This window comes from Morus notabilis, unplaced genomic scaffold (genome assembly GCF_000414095.1).
Source record: "Morus notabilis unplaced genomic scaffold, ASM41409v2 Scaffold802, whole genome shotgun sequence".
In the NCBI taxonomy this organism is placed as follows: Eukaryota; Viridiplantae; Streptophyta; class Magnoliopsida; order Rosales; family Moraceae; genus Morus; species Morus notabilis.
In genome coordinates this window covers 220,148-232,949 of record NW_010358472.1, presented here as the reverse complement: position 1 = coordinate 232,949, position 12,802 = coordinate 220,148, and the positions used below count along the sequence as shown (strand labels likewise).

The following is a 12,802-nucleotide window of genomic DNA, read 5'->3' as shown; positions in this document are numbered from 1 at the left end:
TGTTATGTTTTTATGTAAGTGAAATTTAATGTGCAAAAATATATATATATTAAGAATAAAAAGTACTGTATGCTTTACTCCAAAAGAAAATGTGTTAAATACTGTTACGGTTATATACCCTATCAAAAAAGCATATATTATATCTCTTTTTCATGTTATAGTTTAAAAAAAGGTAATATCTTCAATAGACCGTCATGTCGGTAAAATTTATTTTTTAACCATTAGATCTAATCAAAATTAAATAAAATTAAAAAAGTATACATAATAGACAGTTTTTAATACAAACCTAACAGTTGAAAGCGATTAAAAAAAATAAAACTACTAATAGTTTCTTTTTCTTATCCTACGAGAGAAACTCTCTTTAAAAAAAAAATCACTGAAATTTAGAGTAAGTTGATAAATAAACGGACTTAGGAAAAGAAAGGAAATAGAGCATATGTTATTACGCCACTTGAATTTTAACACATACTAATTATAAGCAAATATAAAGTTAGGGGATTAATTTTAAGGATATATGCAGAAGTTATTATGAAAATTAAGGAAATATAAAATTAAGAAGAAAAACTTTAGAGAGAGAAATTAGAGAGAGAGAGTTTTATTAATCTTATAAAAGTATATAAAATAAAAAGTCTTACAGTTCTATTTAGGAAACTTTTTGACACTATTTATAGTTATTATTTACAAAGTACTTACTATTTATAGTTACTATTTGTATAATAAGACAATAATTTTAACTGAGTTGCTAGTAACTTTAGGGTGAACAGCTACTATTCATAACAAAAATAATCTTTTTTTAAAAAGTAACTAAAAATATCATTTTTCAATCATTTAAGAATTAATAATTTACGTGATTAAAAGTTGAGCATGTCTAATGAAAAATTTTAATGATTAAAGAGAAAACAAAACAAAGCAAAAGTCTAATCAAGATTAATGTATCACGTGTGGATCCTCTCTTGCTCTAGCGCTACTCTACTGAAGAAGAATCCTTATTCCTTTGCTTGTGTCTTGACAATGAAGTTTGCTTCATTCCTTTCTTCTGCTTTCCTACTCTCTCTTCACCTGAGCAAAGCAAAGCAAAAACCACTTTAATTGTATCACTTGCTTATAAGTTCTTAAGCCTCAAACAAATCTTCTACAACTTTGAAATGGCTTTGGTTTCTTTCCCCACCATTGGACGATCCTCACTTTCTCTTTCATACACATATCAAGCTATCATCACTTCACATAATCCTTCTCACAGAAATTACAATTATAAAGCCTATGCTCTTAGCTATTATAATAATCACCCACCATTTTCTTACCAACCTTTTGCTTTAACATACACAAGCTTTTCTCCAAGGCAGACGGGATCATTGCTGGTGCCATTCAGTGCTAAGAACTCGGAGCCAGGAGAAGAAGACTCCCGAGCTCTGGAAACAGTCCTCAGACTTTACAACGCGATCAAGAACAAAAATGTTCCCGAATTGTCGGACATAATAGGAGATGAATGTCAATGTGCGTGTAACTTTTTCTCAAATTTCCAAACCTTCAAAGGGAAGAAGGTAAGCCTATTTTCTCAAATCTTGTTTCTAAGTTTTGAAAGGAAGGAAAAAAAAAAAATTCAAAATGGTTATAATTTTACCGATGATTTTGTTGATCCATTGCAGCAAGTGTTGGATTTTTTCTCATATCTGATCAGACGCTTGGGGAATAGCATAGAGTTTGTTGTGACACCAACAATGCATGATGGGATGAATGTTGGCATAAAATGGAGATTGCGTATGCACTCGTTAAGAATGAAATCAAAATTCTGTGTTTCAAGGACAGATTGACATTTTGGATTCTAACGCTTTTACGCAATCTCGTCGGTGTTTTTTTTTTTTTCGCAGAGTGCAGCAAAACACATGCGCCTCTAGGAAAGGGCTTCAGCTTCTATATGTGCCATGTTTATCATGGGAAGGTGGTAATAAGGTGCTCAAGTTTTATGGCCTTGAGAGTTCAAACATTGTTCTATGTAACCACAGCATAATTCATTAGAACTTTGAGAGTAAATTGTTGTCCTAAGTTGATCCAAACATGCATTCTAGACTGTAACACAATTTATTTTATTCTCTCTTTTTTATCCAGAAATGTAGAGATGTTCTTGGAACCGCTCCTTCATATCGAACCCTTTAGACTGGTATGTTGTCTGCAGACTATGGCTTTACGTTTTTCTCCCCTTTTAATTTTGTAATATCCGAGAAATTAGTTGTTTATATTGTTTGCTTCTTCTTTTTCTTTCAGAAAATTATAGGATATGTGATGATTGTAATGAACAAGATGAGTTCCAACCGAATGTTCAGAGATAACAAGAGATCTATTATGCTTACACTCTTTGTCATGGTTGCCCTTCTATTCTTGTTCAACTTCTCTTTATAAAGCTTTGCAGATGCAATTTGTGTACCGCATACTATTCAGAGAGCCTCTTTTCTCCTGCTGAAGAGTGTGAATAAATTTTGGAATTTTTTGGGCGTCTTTGCTAAAACTGTAGTACAGATTTTGCCTTTACAAATGACAACATGGAAAATATTTGATCACATTCTAGCAAGACAGTTGAGCCTTTCAACTGGATGGATGCGTTGTAGAAATCTTAATAAACTCCATTTTTCTAAAAACAGTTAAAATTGTACTTCTTTATTCTACCCACCCAGGGGATTCCTTCAATATTCGAGAAAAATTATTTCACTAAATAACAGAATCATAAGAAGAGAACTATAGTAATGACTTATCTAATTTTATTGTAAGAATCTTCGAAATCAATGATTGAACCATGCAAATGAGAAATACCTTTTCTTAAACAAAGAAAGAGATTATTTAATTCATTGGCATATCGCTCATAATATATATAGACCTCGTTTATTTCACCGATTCGAGTTTTCAGTTCTAAGAGCTCGTTTAGTTCGCTCATTCGAGTTTTTAATTCGAGTTGAAATGTGATGTTATGTGAGAGCTTTTTACTGTAGCAAAAAAGTTAGATGTGACTGTTTCTGAGAGCTAATACTGTAGCAAAACTCGAATTCTAAACTCGAATGAGCGAAATGAACGGGACCTAAATTTCTACAGTAAAAAGCTCTAAGAAAATGTCACATCTAATTTTTTCTGCTACAGTGAAAAGTTCTCACAAAATGTCACATCTTAACTCGAATCTGCGAAGTGAACAAGGCCATAATATAACTCAGGCACCCATTTCAAATTTCATATCCTATTTTCACAGAGTAGAGTTATGAAAATCCACGAGAAGCGTCCATTACTTACATCTTATTACAAATAAGAGTCTATATTTAGACAAAAATCTGTAATGTCGTTCACTGTATAGATAGTTGCACTAGTAGGAAATGCTATCATCAAACAAGCAAGCCATTGGCTAGAGATGATTTGCCACCCAAATATAAAATGAATAAAGATGTAGCTAAAAAGCATTAGTTGTTGCCGTTCGAAAAGATACATTAAGGTCGCAGTCAAAAGCAACAGCTGCTGTCAACTAACAAGATACACAGAATGGTCCTTCCAGTCTGTACAGAGTATTTATCATTCTGTCACAGTTTTTTCTGAGGTCAGGCATATCATCAGAAAGCGAGTAGTAACCTCATGAAAAGAACCAGATAACCTAAACCCATGGTAATGGCAATAAACACCTTGCCATTAACCTTTGATTCTAAACATAATAAGCAAGTGATGTAAACCAACATATCAGAGCTATTTCATGTCAAACAAGTCTATAAATTAACGAACGAAAAAAAAAAAAAAAAAGGGTTCTTTCCTATGTTCTCTACCATAAGAAGAGACCAGGTGGCAAAGGTCTCTTGTACCTACAAAAGAAAGAAAAAAAGAGAGTAAACTGATTTGAAAAGCGGGTTAACTCCATCAAAATCTGAAAACTAAAAACTAAATCAAGAAAGAGAAACGGAGTTTATACCAACTAGTCAACTGCCAATTGCTATTAGACATCAAGAGCGTTGGAATAGATGATGGCGTGCTACCATCTCCGAAATCCCCAGTGCAGAAATGCTTTCACATCCAAGAAGCTCACGAAGATTTGCATCACATAATATCACCATGGAATTTAGAGGATCCTAAAAAGCACAACCAAATCACTGAAAAGTTATAATTTCCAAAACACATTTACACTGTATAACAGGAAATAAAACAGAAAATCCCAAGTTCAAGCCCAATAACTCTAAGCAAGGGGGCAGGATTAAGCGGCTCGGCTACCTACCTCCAAATGGTTAACCTTTATGTATTCCCAAACACGTCTTAGCGCCTCAGAACGGATCATCTCCTTTTCTCCTGTTCCCAAAAACTTTGCAAGTTCTTCAGAGATTACAACAGAAGACGAACTGTTGTCGTTACTTACGGGTGTGGGTTCGACATCTACCTTCACTCTTTTAGCTTGACTTGACCCCTCTGCATACAATAAATTTTAATTCCTTAATCAAAGATATTCTATCACAAAAGCGAATTTCAATTTACTCCACGTTACATACTGGTAGGTTCGAGGGCAATAATATGTTTCGCTAGCAGCTTATTCATCTTGAACATGTCAGTGCAGTCTGTCTCAAATACCAACCGCAAGGCGTCATCACAAATTATCTTCCTCTTGTTACTGGGATCTTGGAGGTTGTTTTTCCTTATGTATGCCCAGAGCTGTTTCACAATCTGAAACAAGAAAAACATAATTGAAGGTCTACAAAACACTGAAGAACTAGCAGCACACCAGAAGAAGTAAGAAAGAAAAGAAGTAGCCTAAAAAGAAGATCTGGGAATATAACCTCGGTCCTTGGCAATGCCGGCTCGCCAACAATGGCCTGAAGCTCAGGTGAGACACCGCAGACTTTGTTCAACCCGCCCGGCCCACCTCTTCTTTTGGCTCCAACAGGAGTACTGAAAAAACGAAATGTAACGCACACAAACAAAATACGTGATCCATAAACATGAAAGTGAAAAACACCACATACAATCGAATATCTCTTACAAAAAACTTCAATAAGATGCTCATATCTGAATGATTAATGCAGGCAATTTGAAAATAGCCCCAACAATGTAAAGAAATACCAAGGTGATAAAACCCAACATAACTGAATATCATATCTGATATTAGTTTGAGTACTGGAATCTACCGTGAAATGGAAATAACCAAGGAAAGCACAACAATACCACTAAATACACCTTGGGAAAAGGGAAAAAGCTCAACTAGATACACCATGGGACTCACTACTAGCTATTGTCTAAACTCTAATGCTTATTAACTAGCCGAAACCCAAAATCCATAAAAATTTTCAGTAAAAATTTAACAAAAACTATAGCCAAGCTTTTTTTTTTTTTTTTTTTTTAAACCAAGTTTTTTTTTTTTTTTTTTTTTTTTTTTTGCATAAATTTATGCTCACGCCATCAGTAACAATAGTATGACTAGCTTGAAGAAATAAAATAAATAATAAATAAAAAGTACCATTAGCAAGAATAATCCTAAATTATTCCTTCAGAGTACATCAGCTTCAAAACAATAGTCTAACCAGTTTGGCAAAAAGAAAATGACGAGAACCCTTTTTTTTTCTTTAAATTCAAACAGTAGCTTTCAAACGTTGAAAATTCCATTTTATTTTAAAGAAGCGGATACAGGGAAGAAAAACATGTTTTCTTTCCAGCAAAGGGGTCATTCTCTTGGGCTCAAATTTTTGAAAGTCAAATAAATTTGACTTGAACAGAACAGCAGAAAAAAACGCTAAAACATAAACAATTTGAACAACAAAACAGCAATATGATCCCCAATAAGCAAACTCCCAAACTAGTTCGGAAGTACCAGCCAAAATAAAAATTTAAAATTTAACCCTAAAGTACTATAACAGAAAAATTAAATATGATATTTTTTAAAAAAATTTTAATTTTAAAAATCTAGAAATTCGAATAGGTAAAATAAAGATGTAAAAAACAATAACTTTAGTACGAAAAGCATTTGAGAATAAAACAGGAAAAACGAAAAACAGTAAAAACAACGTCAATAGATACACATAACTATAATAAATTATAAAAGCATGAAGCTGGAGAAAAGAAAAAAAGCAAACCTTTCTTTAGGGATATCGGAGGTGGCGGAAGAGGCATTGTGGGAGAAAATCTCAGACTTGGTCGGCCCGTGAGGCGGCTGCGACTGTGGTTGCGACTGCGACTGCGGTTGCGACTGCGACTGCGGTTGCACCTGCACATGCACCTGAGCAGCGGGGAAGGGCTGCGGCGGAGGCGGCGCGGAGGACGGCGGCTGGTGGTGGTGGTGGTGGTGGTGGTGGTGGTAAGGGTTGAGGGCAAAATGGGAAGGGAATTGTTGGGGGTGGAGAGCGGTGGGGTATTGGGGGTGGGAATGGAGGGCAAAATGGTCTTTTGGGGGATGGTATTGTTGGGGCTGTGGCTGAGGCTGGGAACGGAGGAGGAGGTTGATCTGGTCGCGGATGAACCCGGCCTTGTGGGTGAGGTCTAACCCTAGCTTCTCTCCCAGCTGCTGAACGACGCCGTTTAGGGTGGTTACGGCGTTAGGGTCCGACTGACGAAGCAACGACTCTACCCCTTTCGCTATTTCCTGGTCCGACACCATGGCTTCACCTTCATATATTAACCGAAAAAACGGACTCAAACGCCCCTCTCTCTCTCTCTCTGTCTCTCTCTCTCTCTCTCTCTTCTCTCTCTCTAACTTCCTGCTCTCTCTTCTCTCTCTCTAACTTCCTGCTCTCTCTGTCTCTCTCTGTCTCTCTCTTCCCCTCTCTGTCTCTCTCTACCTCTCTGTCTATATAATTCCGAAATTACGAGAATATCCCTTGTAGTTTTCCGAAACCAATGGGACAATACTACCCCTGGTTTTATCCGCTCTTTTCGAAACAGGCAAAGGTAGAAACGTAAATTGGATACAGTATCCCCTCTTCCTTCCTCGCTACAGACCTACCCTCCAGCCGTCTTGTCAGTGAAACTACAGAATTACCCTTGAAAATTTTCGACCTTTGTCTCTATAATGGGCGAAGATGAGGGGGTTAAATGTGTAATTACAAATGATTGCTGAGGGGAATCTTTTAAATTGAAAAGGATAAAAAAAGATAAAGATAACCGCTCAACGATAAAAGATAAAGATAAAGCGGTGAGCAGAAATAAAACTGTCTTGTCCCTTACCTATAGAGCTACGGGATGATGGTGGGAATAATTAACTGAACTACCGTTCTTGTTCTAGAAAGGAATTGAATTCTCCTTAATACCCTTAAAACTTGGACGAAAAGGATCTTAACCGAGGGAGCCGGTGAGGGCAATTTAGTCACTTAATATTATGGTTTCTTCTTTGACTAGGGACCGTTCGATATAAGATTTGGCGGATTTGGTCAACAACTGCAGAAAGTTGTTAACGGTACAGCTGTGCAAAGGTCTATTGATCGAACGGCTGAGAAATTATTATACGTTTTTCTCTCACCTACCACTTTATGCTACAATCGTTGTTCTTGTTGTTGTTGTTGGTTTTTTTTTTTTTTTTTTTCAAATAGATAACACGATTGGATTTTTTTTATATTTGTAAATGTAAAGAAACACCATTGGATTAATCTAGCCAGCCAGAAACTCCTTACAAAGGTTAAAAGTATGATGTAAACTCGATTTCTTTTGAATGTGTGACACCTTTTCCATTTCATTTTTATATTTCGTGCATGTATGTATTCTTTTGTTTATTATGTTGTAAGTGCGTAAGTTCCATTCAGGTCTTTTCGGTGCAGGGTGTAAAAAGGTTCAAATTTTAAGGGTGCGTTTGGAATTAATATTTATATTATGGTTCAGATCATGATTTATTATTCGTTACAGTATTTTTTTCTCATAAAAAATATACGTAAATTGAGAATGATTCTAAATTATAGTTTTGAATCCATAAACCAAATGCCTCTAAAGCATCTTATAAATAACATGTAGGCCTCGTTCATTTCGCGAATTCGAGTTGAGATGTGACATTTTATGAGAGCTTTTTACTGTAGTAGAAAAAGTTAGGTGTGACATTTTCTGATAACTTTTTACTATAGAAACCTAAAACTGAAAACTCAAATCGGTGAAATGAACGAGGCCGTAGTTTACTAATAGCGATATGTCGTTTTTTGGGGCTTAACGACAGAGATGTTAAATGAAAAACCACACATTTCATTTTCACTTCAACGACAGGAAAACTATTACAAGGTTAACGACATGTTGTCTTATGTTCAATGACATCAAAAGTTTCATAGCGTAAACGACATGTCCTTTTAAACCTAACACATACAAACTTCGTGTAGTTTTAGTTTTAAACGACATAGTTTTGAACATTATGGAAATCTAATTCCTGAATCATAACGACATGCGGTTAAAACCTTGAAAAACAATATGATGTTTTTTTCTTGAACGACAATAAACTATAAACTATAAACTACATGTGGTCTTTAGTCTGTGGGAAAACAACAACAACAACAACAACAAAATAGAATTTGTAGATTTTTTTTATTATTTTTTTTATGACCGTGTGGTTTCATTATAAACGAGAGTAAGCTTTTATTCGAGAAAAATGATATGTGGTTACACCAGTAAAGGACAAACTTTGTCTATTTAAAAACGACACTAAACTTTTGAATTAAAACGATACGTCGTTTTCTAAAAAAAACACGAACTCATACTCGTGTATCCAAACAAGATGGAGGGCTTTTCTTCGTCTTCTTCTTCTGACAAAGGGGGATGCGACGAAGACAATGGCGCTAGTTCTGAACCTACGCCGGCCAACTACAAACTCCTCTCACTCGTCCGAGTTAACTCGTCACCCACTCATCGAGTCGAGTCGCGTTCAAAATACAAACCAAATTTGGACTGCTCTGCATCGAAAGCTCAAGTGCCAGGCCAGGTTTTCTTGTCTTTTCTCAGACAATCGCCGAGAGGTACTCAAATTTCTTATCCATTAAAAATTCTTTATTTCTGTCCCCCTATTTTCGAATCTTCTTTTTGGTTGCTTTGGAATTTTGAATATGTGCAAGATTTTGATGCGCAATAGATATATTTTTTTTTTCCTGCCGTCATCCATTGACTTGAAAATAAAAATCAAGTTCAATTTTTTCAAAAAGAACCCAAGTTTCACGTTTTACACCTAAAATATATGGGTTAAAATAGCTCCTTTTTGGGAAAAATTGGCAGTTAGTTTTATTTGGGATTAAGGTTAATGGACAATGACTCGATGAGTGTTTAAAGTTGCTAAAGCTTGTCCCAAAAACTAGAGTTTTGCTAGAAGTTTTCATTTTTCCCGTTTAAGTTTTCATTTTAAGAATTTGAACAATATAACCGTCACTAATGCAACCTTATCTTATATGGGATATTATTCTTTGGATGATGTTCTAATATGACACAGAATTAGCAAACCAAAATTTCTACTTTCCGACAGTTTTTGCTTAGTCCAGTTTTATGAATGTACAGATTGAATTCCATTCTTTTTTTTTGTTTGAGAAACACATGGAAAATATTTAGCAGAGATTGATATAGGAATAAAATTAAGTGGATGCTATTATTCATTTTTATTTTTGACTCCAGAGTGTTATAATTCCATTGAGGTACTATGCACAAGTTATCCTGAAAATTTGTTGAAGTGGGGCTACTCATAGTAGTTAATGTTAAATCTGCATTTCAACATGCTAAGGATATTTCTATTAAGTAAGGCTTGTAAAGGGGTATCTAGGAGACCTAAAAAGGCTTCTCTTGATCTTCTCTTTCTCATGTAGTAGAATACACCAAAACATTTCCTGAGGGTAAGGTTACCTAACATGCATTATAGTCACAGGTGCCTCAATGTTGATTTGGAAGAAAACTTGAGATTTTGGGGCTAGTGAGGTAAATTAGTCAGCATTTAATGGCATAGAAGACTTCAATTTAGCGAAACTTGCTCTGTGGTTGCAGGAACAAGCTAGGAAAGCTTTAGAAGGCGCACTTGGTGGAAAGAAAAATGAATTCGAGAAGTGGAACAAAGAAATTAAGAGAAGAGAGGAAGCAGGCGGAGGTGGTGGTGCTGGTGGAGGAGGTTGGTTCGGGTCTGGTAGATGGTTTGGATGGTCGAATGATGATAATTTTTGGCAAGAAGCACAACAAACGAGTCTTGCCGTGTTAGGGATTGTTATCATGGTAAGCAATTGAGTCTTCTGTAATTTTCCACCCCCCAAAAGAAAAGAAAAAGAAAAAAAAATCATACTTTTGTAATCAAATAAATCATGAATGATTAACTGTAAAACATAGGAGTATGATCTGTGTCTCATATTGTTATGCTCTATTTTCCAGTATCTTATAGTTGCAAAAGGAGAAGTGATGCTTGCTGTCATATTCAATCCCTTGCTGTATGCTTTGAGAGGCACAAGAAATGGTTTCACTTTTGTAACATCTAAAATCTTGGGGAAGACATCACCACATAGTTTAATTAACTCCGAAATTAAGTCAAATGAAGCCTACAGTCGTGTCTCTGCTAAAGAGAGTGTATCAAGGAAATGGGGAAGCGAGTGACTATTTTGTTTCTTGTTTTACATTCTTCCGTTGTATTATGAAGGTTGAAGCTGAAAAATCTTGATTGTTGCTTTTTGCCTCCCAATCTTTGTTGGTTGTGTTTAAGTTGATAGTGAACCCAACTTCGCATATGCCTCGATTGATCTTCATACTTCATGTCATAGACTTCTATTTATTTTGTATTCAATTTTGTTTTTCTTTTGCAATTACAGTAACCCTTTTAAGCCTGTACTTTTTGGCCTATTGGGGAGGCCTTTGTAAAAATAACTCAATAGAAAAGTTTTATTAGTAAAATAACTTTTCAAAAATTTTTATTTGCAAAATGACTACGGAACGACCACCACTTTTTACAAAGAACGACCGGGTGGTCGTTCTTAATAAAAAATGAAGTAGGTCATTTTACCAATTTCACTTTGTTGGATAGTCATTCTAGCATATTTCTCCAGGTTACCTTGTTTGCAGTGATGTCTTATTGTTGAGTGTTGAGAATTTTCAGAAAATTTATTGTTTCCATGTGGTGGTCCTCAAATGAGTCCCATAAACATTGAGTAGACTATGGCATATGATGCTGCAATGGCAGTGTCAGTACCACTAGTTCAACTTCAATCGTCTATGATTTAACGTTTGATTCATGAATTCAGAATTATGATTCAGAACTATTCTCGATTTACGTATTTATTGTGAGAGAAAATATTGTAGTGAATTATGAATCATGATTTAAATCATGGCACGAATATATTAACTAAACGCAAGGCGAAAAGTGTACTTGAATTTAGCGGAGGGTCATGCATGTGTCCGCCCATCGCTGTATTGCCGTTTCTAGCCATCTCTACCAATCAGCTACCAGTAGTAAGACAAAAAGTGAAAACAGGAAAAGAAGTGAAGTTGGCCCTAAATTCATTTGCGTTTGATAACTAGATTCCATTTATTTGTTGGTATTTCTTCACTTTATAGAAGGGACTGGAGAGACTTCTGCCACCAAGACCCCAGTGAGACATTTATCCGTCAATTGATAACCATATAAACCTTGGACTCACGTGGGGTCTCCTAGCCCCATATTTACCTCACAAAAACCTTCTTCAAAACAAACTAGTTTTTCTCATGGGTTTTCTCTTCTTCCTCTTATTTGTGTTCCCAAACTTCATATTTTACATTTATTTCGATTTTGTCCATGATCTTTGATAACTTTAACTTTAACTACTACAAATTTTAAACTAGTCTCTTTTTTTTTGGGGGGGGGGGGGGGCTCGGAGTAAATTAGTCTTACTTAATCCTCTTAGAATTTCTGTTAAAACAAAGGTAACCTAAACAAAGATGCTAAACATAGATTTGACTGTAATTCTACTATAAGCAGCCATTAATCACTAGTTAACAAAATATACATTTCATATTTTGACCCAAAAAAAAATGAAATGGTTCATCTTTTGTGTTGACATTATACTATCTTTGTTTTTCTCCACGAGAAAGGTTTAACGAGACTAATAATGAGACGTTTGGTTCTTAATTTCAGAACCATGATTCGTGATTTTGATTTTTTAAATTCAAATTTTTTGTGAGAAAAAAACACTGTAGAGAACTAAGAATCATGATTCAGAACTAGAAACGAACCTTTAAAACAAACATCCTATTAAAGTTTTTCCGGAAGGTAAAATAGGAATTGATGTAAAATTCAGAGTCTCAAATAGGCATAATCAACTCTCTTTGTCCCTCCTCAACTTGGTGCTATGTGAATCAATAATGGGATAACATACTTAAAACTCCGCCATAACTCTCAAATCATTAAAATGGCGTGACCTACCAAATAAAATAATAGTTCATGCAATGGCAATCTATTTAGTTCTATTGAATATATTTGTTCATGCACCAAAACAAAATAAATATACCCACATTATGGTTCAGCTGCCTCATGTTCTTAATCATTCTGTGGACCCCATTATCTAACTTAATTTGCATCTCAATAATTGAACCATTCAGGATTACTTCATTCAAATTATTAACCGCTAAATTCAGGAATAAAATCATGCAAAATTGAGGGCAACAAGCTTTTATGTTTATGATGTCTAGCCTTCATCAGAATAGCAATTGCCAATAGGGGTTTAAGAAGTTTTGAATTTGCACTCTAACGATGCAAAGATTTAAAGGTACGAGAGAAGATAACAAAAAGAAAGACTTACATTTTATCTGCTGGCAAATTGCCTATTCAGTATTCACAATGAAAAACTCTTGGATCTTGGAAATGGAAAGGAGGTATGATACTAGGAGCAAGAACAAATAATAT

At 35.2% G+C, this 12,802-nt stretch overlaps 3 protein-coding genes across 3 annotated transcripts; 2 read left to right on the top strand and 1 right to left on the bottom strand.

The window, feature by feature from the left end:
- The first annotated feature begins 1,145 nt into the window (after positions 1-1,145).
- On the top strand, positions 1,146-2,397 carry LOC112090538. The gene is made up of 5 exons (XM_024162077.1): positions 1,146-1,541; positions 1,647-1,758; positions 1,869-1,950; positions 2,107-2,158; positions 2,263-2,397. The coding sequence occupies exons 1-5, from the start codon at positions 1,146-1,148 to the stop codon at positions 2,395-2,397; spliced, it is 777 nt and encodes a 258-aa protein (XP_024017845.1).
- Positions 2,398-3,474: 1,077 nt separating this feature from the next.
- On the bottom strand, positions 3,475-6,707 carry LOC21396816. Its single transcript, XM_024162072.1, has 6 exons — positions 6,078-6,707; positions 4,788-4,899; positions 4,503-4,674; positions 4,235-4,422; positions 3,935-4,091; positions 3,475-3,827 (listed from the first exon to the last, which is right to left on the bottom strand). The coding sequence occupies exons 1-5, from the start codon at positions 6,596-6,598 to the stop codon at positions 3,966-3,968; spliced, it is 1,119 nt and encodes a 372-aa protein (XP_024017840.1). The 5' UTR covers positions 6,599-6,707; the 3' UTR covers positions 3,475-3,827; positions 3,935-3,965.
- Positions 6,708-8,701: 1,994 nt separating this feature from the next.
- Positions 8,702-10,682, top strand: LOC21396815. Its single transcript, XM_024162088.1, has 3 exons — positions 8,702-8,924; positions 9,931-10,152; positions 10,306-10,682. Exons 1-3 carry the CDS (start codon positions 8,742-8,744, stop codon positions 10,522-10,524), a joined length of 624 nt encoding a protein of 207 aa, XP_024017856.1. The 5' UTR covers positions 8,702-8,741; the 3' UTR covers positions 10,525-10,682.
- Positions 10,683-12,802: the final 2,120 nt, after the last annotated feature.